The 13,564-nt window shown below is 41.9% G+C and overlaps 1 protein-coding gene across 4 annotated transcripts in view; it reads left to right on the top strand.

Moving 5' to 3' along the window:
* Nucleotides 1-13,564, top strand: part of stau2 (staufen double-stranded RNA binding protein 2) — an 87,221-nt gene that overhangs the window by 27,702 nt on the left and 45,955 nt on the right. For all 4 annotated transcript variants that reach the window (XM_058376948.1, XM_058376949.1, XM_058376951.1 and 1 more), the window contains 4 exons: nucleotides 3,437-3,649; nucleotides 4,920-5,057; nucleotides 8,222-8,353; nucleotides 10,252-10,315. In XM_058376948.1, coding sequence (XP_058232931.1) covers nucleotides 3,437-3,649; nucleotides 4,920-5,057; nucleotides 8,222-8,353; nucleotides 10,252-10,315 — 547 coding nt within the window. The remainder of the gene's footprint in view (nucleotides 1-3,436; nucleotides 3,650-4,919; nucleotides 5,058-8,221; nucleotides 8,354-10,251; nucleotides 10,316-13,564) is intronic.

Below are 13,564 nucleotides of genomic sequence, written 5' to 3'. Positions count from 1 at the left end.
TACAGGCAATCGTGCTGCAATACACTGACTGAGACAGACAGACAGCTTAACAGCTAGACAGATAAATGAACTGACAGATAAGTAGATGGAGGAACAAACTGATAGAGAGACTGACAGCTAGACAGACAGACAGACAGACAGGCAGGAAAATGAAGTATATACTGATAGACATAGACGTACAGGTAGATGCATTGATGAATTACAGACAGCTGAATGAAGGACAGACAGGATGATAGACAAATGGATTATCAAGGACAGACATATAAAGAGATAGGAAGACAGACAGACAGATGTGCAGACAGACAGGCATACAGATAGATGGAGAGACTGGAAGATAGACGGACAGATAAACAGAAGAACCCAAGTTATGATAAATAGACTGTTATACAGAGAGACAGACAGATGTGCGGACAGACTGGAAGGAATGTGGCCAGACAGTCATACAGATGTGTGGACAGACTGGAAGAAATGTGACCAGATAGACATAAATATAAAGAGATGGGAAGACAGACAGGCATACAAATATATGGAGAGACTCGGAGAGATGGACAGTAGACAGAAAGCCAGAAGTAGACAGACTGTTATACAGAGAGACAGATAAGTGGACATACTTGAAGAAATGTGACCAGACAGACATAGATAGAAAGAGATGGCAAGACAGACAGACAGATGTGCAGACAGACTGGCTTACAGATAGATGGAGAGGCTGGAAGAGAGATGAACAGATAGACAGAAAGGCCAAAGTACAGATAGACAGCATACAGAGAGACAGACAGATGTGCAGACAGACTTGAAGAAATGTGAGCAGTCAGACATAGATTTAAAGAGATGGGAAGACAGACAGACAGATTTGCAGACAGACTGGCTTATAGATAGATGGAGAGACTGGAAGATAGACGGACAGATAGACAGAAAGACCAAAGTAAAGATAGACAGCATACAGAGAGACAGACAGATGTGCAGAAGAAATGTCTGGAAGAAATGTGGACAGACAGACAGACAGACAGACATATATATATAAAGAGATGGAAAGACAGACAGACAGATGTGCAGACAGACAGGCATAGAGATAGATGGAGAGACTGGAAAATAGATGGATGGACAGATAGAAATACTGACAGCATACAGAGAGACAGACAGATGTGCAGAAGAAATGTGGCCAGACAGACACACAGACATATATATATAAAGAGATGGAAAGACAGACAGACAGATGTGCAGACAGACAGGCATACAGATAGATGGAGAGACTGGAAAATAGATGGATGGACAGATAGACAGAAAGACCAACAGCATACAGAGAGACAGACAGATATGCAGAAGAAATGTCTGGAAGAAATGTGGCCAGACAGACAGGCATACAGATAGATGGAGAGACTGGAAAATAGATGGACAGATAGACAGAAAGACCGAAGTAAAGAGAGACAGACAGATGTGTGGACAGACTGGAAGAAATGTGGCCAGGCAGACAGACATGTACAGTGGATTTAGACTTTCAGACCTGTATAACTCTGTCTCTCTCTCTCTCTCTCTCTCTCGCTCTGAGTCATGTGCATGAGTGTGTATCTTGGGGGCAGACGCATCAACACGCCATACAAAAGAGTCTTTCTTCGCTCAGTGGGTCTCGGTGTCTCTTGCCGTCCTCACATCCTGCCTTTACATGGATCGTCCCACATCGTCTTCCCGGAGAACATGATCCATGTAGGACAGAAAAACTGGTCAGATCAAAGTCCTCGTTGAAATTCCATCACTGCGCCGAAGAAGCTACACCGTCTGACGCCGGGGACGATGGCTCGTCTGTTGCTGATGGATTTAAGAAGTGCCAAGATCTACTCAAAGACAGTGTTCCTGCGATTAGACAATCACATGCTGGAGGCGATAAGCTTCCACCGCTGAATCCTTAACAATAAGTGCAGTGATGGTGTCTGTGTGAGGTCAGGTGACTGTGTGAGGTCAGGTGACTCAGGGCTTCAGACGCATTCAGGATCCATGTTAATTAGAGCGGTGTATTGTATGACTGAAGAATTTCTCAGACATTCATAATTGTAGATATAAATATAATATATAGATCAGTAGGCAAAGAGAGAGACAGAAAGCTAGATATAAAATATTTCGGTTTGAAGCACACACTAAGAGAAACGTCGACTCGGTTAGTACTATGATATCATAACCCGTGATAAATATGAGTGTTTATATCAGCCCGGAGTAAACAGAGCTGCTTCAGAGCCACCATGGAAGCACAGAACTCTTCCGTAACATCGGAGTGTGATGATCAAATCCCTCCACATGAAAGCCTTGTAAATATTGGATCAAAAATTCTGTCAAGTGTGTGAGGAACTCTCTCTCTCTCTCTCTCTCTTTCTCTGTCTCACTTTCTCTTTCTCTTTAACTCTTTCTCTATCTCTCGCTCTGTGTGTTTCCCAACTACTCAGATAAATTCACTTTCAGTTTTTTTTAAAAATGTGTTTTATTTAGCTTTAAAGACTAAGAAACACACACACATGTCTGAGACATACACAAAGATTGAAGCCAATAAGAGTGAAATAAATAAATATTGAAACAAACAGGAAAGACTGGATAGACAGAATGATGCATGGACAGACAGGATGGATTTGTGGATGGATGGATGGACCAATGGATACACAGGAGGATGGATGGATGGATGAATGGGCATACAGAGAGATGGATGGATAGGCACAGTTGTATGAATGAATAGACATGCGCATGGATGGGAAGACAGACAGATGGATAGATGGATGGATAAATGGATGGATGGATGGATGGATGGATAGGCAGAAATGGATGTATGGGTGGACGGAAGATAGTTAGAAACACAGGTAGATAGGACATGGATGCATGGGTAGATGGATGAATGGATGTATAAAGATGCAGATAGATGGGTAGACAGACACATGGATGGATGGATGGATGGATATTTAGGCAGACAGACATTAAATGTACAAAGTAACTTGGTTTGTAGGTTCTCCGTAAAACTGCTTACGTACAGAGAGTTTTACACTTTCTGGTTCTTCGTGTGTGTGTGTGTGTGTGTGAGTGTGTGTGTGTGTGTGTGTCAGAGAGAGAGAGAGAGAGAGAGAGAGAGAGAGAGAATGCCAGAGTGCTTATGTGTATGAGGATAGGATGTGAAAGGGAGTCTCAGGAGGGGGATAACTTTCACTGAAGACAGAGAGAGCCAGGTTGTGTGTGTGTGTGTGTGTGTGTGTGTGTGTAATCTAATCCCCCTCCTTAACACTGAGCTCACCTGCTTTGCTGCCCAAGAAGAGACACTGGAATTGAGTCTGAATGTTGAAACACATGATTTCATAAGCAGCATGTCCAGCTGCATTCTGGGTAATTCTGATGTTCCAAAATGTATACGTTTCAGCCTAAACCTGCTCTGTTTCTCGCTGACTGTCCTGTCCTCCTCTGTCCCCAGGTGCTCAAGGAGAGCGGCCCGCCTCACATGAAGAGCTTCTTGACCCGCGTGACAGTGGGCGACTTCTCTGCGGAGGGTGAGGGCAACAGCAAGAAGCTTTCGAAGAAGCGTGCAGCTTTCTCCATCCTGCAGGAGCTAAAGAAGCTGCCCTTCATTCCTGTAGTGGAGAAGCCCAAAGTGCACTACAAGAAACGGCCCAAGACCATACTGAAGGTAGGCTGCAGACTGTAGACAGACTTTTGGACAGCCACATTAATTAGTAGACAGAATGACAGACACACACTGACAGAAAAACACATTCGCTGTCAGAGAGACACACTGGTAGATGGACAGACAGGTAGACAGATTGACAGACACACTGACAGTCAGAAAGTCAGACACACTTACATGCAGACATACTGACTGACATTTGATCATTTGGTGGATAGACTGAAGGACAAAACATGCAGACAGGCAGATGGATCAACTGGTAGATCAACAGCTGGACAGACTCACCGAGACACTGACAGAGGGATCAACTGGTAGATCAACAGCTGGACAGACTCACCGAGACACTGACAGAGGGATCAACTGGTAGATCAACAGCTGGACAGACTCACTGAGACACTGACAGAGGGATCAACTGGTAGATCAACAGGTGGACAGACTCACCGAGACACTGAAGGGGAAATCAACTGGTAAATCAACAGGTGGACAGACTCACCGAGACACTGACAGAGGGATCAACTCTTGACAGACAGACAGACAGAATGACAGACAAGCAGACTGATAGATAACAGACAAATTATCTGGTAGACAGACTGACAAACAGAGTAGCTGACAACTGGTAGACAGATTGATGGACAGACAGACAAACAGACAGACTGACTGACAGACCAACTGATTGCCAGACAGCCTGATGACAGACAGACTGATTGACAGACAGCCTGATGACAGACAGACTGATTGACAGACAGACTGACTGACAGACAGACTGATTGACAGACAGACTGACTGACTGACAGACTGATTGACAGACAACCTGACTGACTGACAGACTGATTGACAGACAGACTGACTGACAGACAGACTGATTGACAGACAGACTGACTGACTGACAGACTGATTGACAGACAGACTGACTGACAGACAGACTGATTGACAGACAGACTGACTGACAGACTAATTGACAGACAACCTGACTGACAGACAGACTGATTGACAGACAGACTGACTGACAGACAGACTGATTGACAGACAGACTGACTGACAGACTAATTGACAACAGACTGATTGACTGAAACTGAAATTAACTCACTTCCCAGTATCAGCCAATCAGGACCTAGAACACTTGTGTAATTCCTTTTGTAGCATATGAAGATGTTAATATGAATTATGAGCTGTAATGCTGATGGTGAGGAACCACTCTCACCTACAAACTCACACCAGTGCCATGTGTGTGTGTGTTTGTGTGTGTGTGTGTGTGTATTAAATCTTTTAACAGGCTGGCCCAGAGTATGGTCAGGGCATGAACCCCATCAGCCGACTCGCTCAGATCCAGCAGGCTAAACGAGAGAAAGAGCCTGAGTATACACTACTGTCTGAGAGAGGCCTGCCACGCCGCCGAGAGTTCATCATGCAGGTACTGTTTACACACCTACACACACACACACACACACACACACACACACACACACAATCATCAATAATAATGACAATAATAATAGTTAACAGTGGGCTGATACAACAGTCATGCAGTGTGTTATGAAAGCAACATTTATATCATCATAGTGGCATCAAAACGGAGCTCAGATCCGATCCGACAAGAGTCGTATTCCAATTTTCCGATGTTTTTAGCTTTTGTTTAAAATAGTTAAAAAATGTTTATTCGAAGCAGCATACCACCGAGAAATGACAAATGAAATATTCCTCTGTTTTTAACCGCAGGATCGTTCCTGCACTGTTTTGATTTTGGCAGCGATATGTCCTGTTTATGTTTCTGGTTGTGTTTCATTCCCTCTCTAGGCCCTTCACTTTGTTTTATTAGACGTCTGGGTTTATTTGATTTCATTTTGCTTATTCCACTACAGGGTGGTGTTCTATTGTTTCTGGGTTTAAGAAAACTCTACCTGTGTTGGAGACCACTCCACAGAGACGATGTAAAAAGCCTGAGAAGAAAATTCGAATGTAAAAAAATATAACTAAAGGTCATCGATCTCGATGTGTAGTCGGTTAATGCGCCGAATCCTTTAATATATTTTAATGTTTAAAATATGTTTCATATAAATTATTTTCAGATGTCGTACTCTTAATCTTGAAAAGCCTATGCTGGACAGTTTATTATTATTATTTTTTTTAAATCAGTGGCTTTTATTTTATCACAACAAGGGTGCGGCAATCACGGGAAATTGCGGGGAAATGGAAGGAAATAAAAATAAAAAAAGGTCACATGCTTTAAAGGATTATATTATATTTATATTTATATTACAGTTCCTGTGCTGTATAAAAATCCAGGATGTGTGATGAGAGGGATTTCCAGGATTCGACAGTTTTTTTTTTCTTTTCTTTACTGCTTTGTTGAGACACAGATGGTTGAGAGGAATTTACAGAACTTTCTCAGAGCCACCACTAATCATCGTATTTGGAGTGTCAGATATCACAAAGTTTATACAGAAAACCCTAAAATATTTAAGAGGTTTCTGTGATGCCAGACGTGTAATTGTAAACATCCTGCAGTGTTTGAATAAAATAGAAGAAAAAGATAGAAATGTGATAAAAAGTGCATTAAAAAAAATCCTAAATAAATATTGTGTAATACTTCTAGTTATTACATTAGCCTACAAAAAACTAAATCAGATAAATATGCATGCTTCTAGGAATTTTTAGAAATTGTCCTATTTGTTCTTTTGGCAGATCTTATTTTCTTTCTAGCAAATAAAAATGGAAAAAAAAAAAAATAGAAATTCAATTTTGACATTAGGAGAAAAAAAATAATATTATGATCTCATAATGTATAAAATTAGATGTATTTCTCTATTTTCAAGACACACACACATCTATCTATCTATCTATCTATCTATCTATCTATCTATCTATCTATCTATCTATCTATACCTATGTGCACACCAATCAGGCATAACAGTATGACCACGTACCTCCTTTTGCTGCCAAAACAGCCCTGACCCATCGAGGCATGGGTTCCACTAGATTCCTGAAGGAGTTTTGTGGTATCTGGCACCAAGATGTTAGCAACAGATCCATTAGGTCCTGTAAGTTGCAATGTGGGGACCTTACAAACTTACAGGACCTAAAGGTTATTTACAGGACTTAAAGGACTTACAGGACTTACAGGAAATGATACTTTTGATAGGTACTGACCACTGCAGACTGGGAACACTCCACAAGAGCTGAAGTTTTGGAGATGCTCTGATCCAGTGGTCTAGCCATCACAATTTGGTCCTTGTCAAACTCGCTCAAATCCTTACGCTTGCCCATTTTTCCTGCTTCTAACACATCAACTTTGAGGACTTCACCTGTCAGTGCTCATAATGTTATGCCTCACAGAGTGGCTTACATTTTTATCTTATTTTATACAGCTGAGATTTAAACATCTTGCTTAGGGGCTGAACAGTGGCAGCTTGGTGGACCTGGGACCTTCTGATCACTAGTCCAGCACCTTAACCACTAAGCTACCACTTTCCACTTCAGTGGTCCAAATTGCAAGCCCAGGATTCTCCTTTAAAACTCCTACCAGTGAAGACACCTATTACTTGTAATTACTTCCTGTTGTTTGATGCATGTTAATGATTGTACCAATCAGCCATAACATTATGACCACTGAGAGGTGAAGTGAATAACACTGATTATAACACAGGAAAAATGGGCAAGTGTAAGGATTTGAGCGAGTTTGACAAGGGCCAAATTGTGAAGGCTAGACCACTGGATCAGAGCATCTCCAAAACTGCAGCTCTTGTGGGGTGTTCCCGGTCTGCAGTGGTCAGTATCTATCATAAGTATCCTTTAAGTCCTGTGAGTAAGGATCTGCTGCTAACATCTTGGTGCTAGATACCACAGCACACCTTCAGGGATCTCTAGAGAGTCCATGCCTCGATGGGTCAGGGCTTTTTTGGCAGCAAAAGGGTGACCAACACCAGATTAGGCAGGCGGTCATAACGTTATGCCTGATTGGTTTGAGTGTTTTAGAATCTGCTTATCTCCTAAAGGGTGCAAAAAAACACTGAATGAGCAGCAGGTCTGTGAATGGAAATGCCTGAGAAAGGTCAGAGGTTAATAGCCAGATTGGATAGAGCTGCTAGGAAGGATGTAGTCACTCAGATAGTCACTCTAACAACTGTGCTGAACAGAAAATATTGATCCTTGTGATGCATAGGCTACAAAAACAGAAGGTAGCACTCCTCCCAGCCAATAACAGGAATCTGAGGTGAACATGGGCACAGATTTGGCCACGCTGGATAGTTGAAGATTTGGGGAAAAGAAATCATGTGTAATTTTTTCCACTCATCAACTGTACAGTTTAGGTGAGTCAGTGTGTCCATTATCCTCTGTGATGCCTCAGGTTCTTAGTCAAGATGTGGAATCAAGCCAAGTTCAGGAAAACTGATTCAGTCACAAATTTTCTAGTGCTTTCTGAGTTTGAGTTCATTTCTTTCTGTAGAATACAGTAAATATTTTTTAAATTTTAACAAACAGTGGGTTGAGTTGAGTTGTTCTTGTTCTAGGTTCTTTATTTAACACGTTTCTGAAGTGTGTTTGTGTTTGTTTATTTGTGTGTGTGTGTGTGAACAGGTGAAGGTTGGTGATGAAGTGACCTCAGGAACAGGGTCGAATAAGAAAGTCGCTAAACGTGCAGCTGCAGAGGCGATGCTGCTCCATCTGGGATACAAAGCCTCCACGCCTATTCAGAACACACAGGAGAAGGTCAGCACTCACACACACTCTCACACACACACACACACACAGAATGCTTCCATCCAGATGTTAATGGCTGTGCATTTCCGTCAACTCCTGTTCCGTTCTGAAGATCAGCAACAAGATGACATAACCAAAGAGCGTTACACACACACACACACATACACACACAGAGTAATGGAGAAACTGGAACACACACTCTACATCTCAAACTGCAGGCCTGTTTGTCAGATTTGTCCATTTTTGATTCAGTTTAGTATTGAATCAGAATTTGGTGCAGTGTGGGACGCAGCCGCAGTCAGTGGTTAAGTTTATTATTGTAGCCTAAAACCTGTCTTGTGTCAATGAGTGTATACTTCAGACAGTGCACTATTTTAGCACACTATGTAGTATGGCAGTGTGCAGTTTGGGACGCAGCCCATGGAGAGACTTAACCACACACTCGCTGTAACATCACATTTTCAGTTGAATTGCAGGAGTCTAGAGTCTAGTCTTCAGTCACAGTAAAGGAATCTAGAACCCTGATATTGAAGGACCCAGGTCATCAAAAATGGAGTGTAGAACCCTGTGAACCAGGAGTTTGGACCTTTACTGAGGAGGCTAGAACACAGTGTAGAAATGCAGTTACGCCGAGTCAAATATGTGCACTGGGAATTCTAGAACTTTCACAATAAGAAGTCTAGAACCTTCATGCTGAAGAGTCCAGAAGCTTAGACAAATGCACTGCGACATATTTAAATAAGAATTCTCGAACCTTCACTAGTCTAGAACCTCCATGCGGAAGAGTCCAGCAGGTTAGAGAAATGCACTGTGTTGTATTTAACTAAGAATTCTAGAACATTCACAGGGAGGAGTCTAGAACCTTCATGCTGAATAGTCCAGAGGTTTAGAAAAATGCACTCTGATGTATTTAACTGGGAATTCTAGAACCTGTACAAAAGGAATCTAGAACCTTCATGCTGAAGAGTCCAGGAGCTTAGAGAAATGCACTGTGATGTATTTAACCAAGAATTCTAGAACCTTCACTGTGAGAAGTCTAGAACCTTTCTGCTGAAGAATTCAGAAGCTTAGAGAAATGCACTGTGACATATTCAACTAAGAATTCTAGAACCTTCACAGTGAGGAGTCTAGAGCCTTCATGCTGAAGAGTCCAGAAGCTTAGAGAAATGCACTGTGTCATATTTAACTGTGATTCTAGAACCTTCACAGTGACAAATCTAGAACCTTCATGCTGAAGAGTCCAGAAGCTTAGAGAAATTGCACTGTGAAGCTTAGAGAAATTGCACTGTGACGTATTTAACAGTGATTCTAGAACTTTACTGTGAGGAATCTACAACCTCCATGCTGAAGAGTCCAGAAGTTTAGAAAAATGCACTGTGATGTATTTAACTGAGTTTCTAGAGCCTTCACAGTGAGAGATCTAGAATCCACAGTTAGGAAGTCATTAAATCCCAGACTGTATTCTAGGTTCATGGCGAGGAGTGTGGAACCTAGAACCTATTCTAGAATCAAAATTTGGTCTCGAGCCTTCACACTCTGGAGTCTAGAACTTTGCACCGAGGAGTTTAAGAACCTGATTCTAGAACTGTTGTCCTTTACCTTCAGTCCAGTTGGACTGGACACAAAAATGCACAAATTGTGTGCATTCGTGCGTGAGTGCGTGAGAGTGTGTGTGTGTGTGTGTGTGTGTGTGACTCCATTATACTCGACTGTGTAGGATTTAACTGTGATGTCTCAATTCCCTTCCTCCCTTCCTAATGAAGATTAACCTGTGTGACATGCTTGAAAAGTGCTTTTCCCCTTTCACTCACTCTACTTCTGTGTGTGTGTACGTGTGTGTGTGTGTGTGTGTGTGTACGTGTGTGTGTGTACGTGTGTGTGTGTGTGTGGATCATCCGCTTGCTCAGCCACACATGGACAACAAAAGCTGGAACGGACAAAGAACCACTTTCCCTGAAGCCAGCACTAATAGTAAGTGTTTTCTCTCTCTCTCTCTCTCTCTCTCTCTCTCTCTCTCTGTATGTGTGTGTGTGTGTGTTTCTGTGTGTGTGTGTGTGTTTCTGTGTGTGTGTGTGTGTGTGTGTGTGTAAGTGATGCTGCGTGTTGAATCTAGCTGACTGGAGGGCATACCCTGCAGACTATCCCTATTCACACACACTCAGGGGGCGGCTCTTGTTTTTCTGTCATTCAGGATTACACACACACACACACACACACATGTTCTGACACAGACTATGGCTGTCAAAAGGGATTTCACCATGACCAACATGTAGAATTGTCATGATCAGGTTTCAGAGATAATTTTGAAAACAGAGGTAGTGTACTATTTAGCTTTTTGGCATACTTTATAGTGCACTAGTATGCAGTTTAGGACAGGACCTGTTTGCTATGAGATAGACAGCTAGGACTCATCTGTGTATATGTTCTTCAATCAGATGTCCATTCTGTGTGTGTGTGTGTGTGTTTAAATTAATATCATCGTCTTGTGAACAGAATCATGGGATGTCATCGCAGTGGCTCCATCACATTTAGGACCCTTCGAAGTCAGCCGTTCATACAACGCTAGACGTTTATAATGTCAGTCACCTAGTGCAAAATTATTGGCACCCTTGAACAGTATAGACGTAAATGATACCACACAATGATTCACAAAAAAAAAAATCAACAAAAACAAGGTATAATAGTAATTAAATGAAGGAGATGCCAATATTTCTGACTGTAAGTCCATTACATGTTTATATTTATATGTCTCAAACTGCATGCTGATTCAACATAGCTCTGAGTATGGCGGTGTGCAGTTTGGGACGGAGCCCTCGTCTCTGTTCGTGGGCCCTCGTTGGGTTGAAGTGCATTTTTGTGCTGGAGCAGAGACATTTTTCTGGCTCGCTCTTATCTCAGTGCTCCTGTAGGACACTATCAGTGTGCACTCACTCTGTAAACTTTCCCTCGCACAGAGCTTTCACTGTCACAGTAATGACTATAATTTACAGTTCTTTAGCTCTGATATGATCCAGAGCTGCGTGTGTGTGTGTGTTTCTTTTCCACTAGTTAACCCTCAGAATGTGAATTGCGTGCATTCTGTCTTCTCCGGGAGCGTTTAATGCTCAGATACGAGACACACATCGTTAAAGTCAGGAGGACTTAAAATGTCCAAACAGTTTGGTGTGATAAACTATCCGAGACTAATCCGGTTTATAAAAGACATCAGCGTCCGACATTGCCTTTGTACGCAGTCCTTACACTTCATACAGTATCTCTGTTTACATTTACAGACGAGAGGAGGAACGAGAGAACAGGTCCTGCGCCAATCACGCACTAGATTTACGCATTTGGTCATCTAGTTCCTGGATATTTGTGTCTTGAGTTAAAGCTTTTGCAAAAGGCGTGTGTGTTAAAAATTATTTTGAGGGTGATACCGATACTCAAAATGAATAAGCTACTGTATTAATCAACAGATGTGTTACAGAACATTTTATTTAACTTTAGTTTGGCCAGGAAATATGTGTGTGTTCATGCTATTAGGCTAGTAAACTCATTGTTTATAATATGAGCTGAAAAAAGGTTTTCACAGTTCATTGCCTGCATTGTTTTATTACTATTTCACTAATCATAAAATACGTCAGGTCATTCGGTGTCACCCATTCCTTAGCACGACAACACACGCTCAACTAACATCACAAAGTAACACACGATATTTATCATATATATATATTTTCTGTAGAAAAGTACTTACATTTCTGCCATTTCGGTAGACACCCTTATCCAGAGTGGCTTACATTTTTATCTTATTTTATACAGCTGAGCAACTGAGATTTAAACATCTTGCATAGGGGCTGAACAGTGGCAGCTTGGTGGACCTGGGACCTTCTGATCACTAGTCCAGCACCTTAACCACTAAGCTACCACTTTCCACTTCAGTGGTCCAAATTGCAAGCCCAGGATTCTTCTTTAAAACTCCTACCAGTGAAGACACCTATTACTTGTAATTACTTCCTGTTGTTTGATGCACGATAATGATGGTACCAATCAGCCATAACATTATGACCACTGAGAGGTGACGTGAATAACACTGATGATCTCATCATGGCACCTGTTAGTGGGTGGGATATATTAGGCAGCAAGTCAGCATTTTGTCCTCAAAGTTGATGTGTTAGAAGCAGGAAAAATGGACAAGCGTAAGGATTTGAGCGAGTTTGATGAAGGGCCAAATTGTGATGGCTAGATGACTGGATCAGAGCATCTCCATCTGCAGTGGTCAGTATCTGTCAAAAGTGGTTCAAGGAAGGAACAGTGGTGAACCGGTGACAGGGTCATGGGCGGCCAAGGCTCATTGATGCATGTGGGGAGTGAAGGCTGGCCCGTGTGTTCCGATCCAACAGACAAGCTACTGATGATCAGATTGCTGAAGAAGTTAATGCTGGTTCTGATAGAAAGGTGTCAGAATACACAGTGCATGATGGGTCAGGGCTGCTTTGGCAGCAAAAGGGGGACCAACACAATATTAGGCAGGTGGTCATAATGTTATGCCTGATCGGTGTATCTTACTACTGAAAAGGTGCAACTAAGTATACACTGTAGAAATGAGAAACGAAAAGTTTTTACACTCCTATTCAGTACTCATTACAGTACGTTACACTAGATGGTTAACTACACAACGTTCAGTGTACAAAATAACTAGCAGAAGATTCCTTAAGGTAGAAAATAATGCGTTCTTCATCAGAATAAGTCAAATAAAGTCATTGTAGGGGGAAATAAAAAAAAAAACCTGTTGCCTAGATTTTATTTTAGAATTCTGTGTAAAGACATTGGGGTAAAAAGTGGGTAATTTATTGACTTTATTGAGCGTTTAAGTGCTTTTTTAATGTCGCCGATGAGGTCATCCTGGCTCACACTTGCGTTTTAATATTGTTGTTGAGTGCATGTTATTGTGTTATGTTTCATAAGAGAAACTGAATTCATCACTTGCTTATTATTTAAAAAAGCACAAACGGGACTCCAAGCTCATATTTTTATATTTAATGACTTACAGAAATGCATCACTGGCAGACCTCAGCATTTACCCCAGTGATTTAATAGCGTCTGTAACGCACCTCTTCCCACGGCGGCGCAGTAACTGGTGCGAATTTTAGCGAGTCGCGTCCAAAATTCGGGAAGGTTTCACATGATCTGGAGACGCCTGGATATCGTGAAAAGCCAATTCCTGGTCTGCTGAGGCCACTT

Source organism: Hemibagrus wyckioides, linkage group LG23, assembly GCF_019097595.1.
Source record: "Hemibagrus wyckioides isolate EC202008001 linkage group LG23, SWU_Hwy_1.0, whole genome shotgun sequence".
Taxonomy (NCBI): Eukaryota; Metazoa; Chordata; class Actinopteri; order Siluriformes; family Bagridae; genus Hemibagrus; species Hemibagrus wyckioides.
Note: the sequence above shows the minus strand (reverse complement) of the source record. Positions and strands in the feature narration are given on the sequence as shown.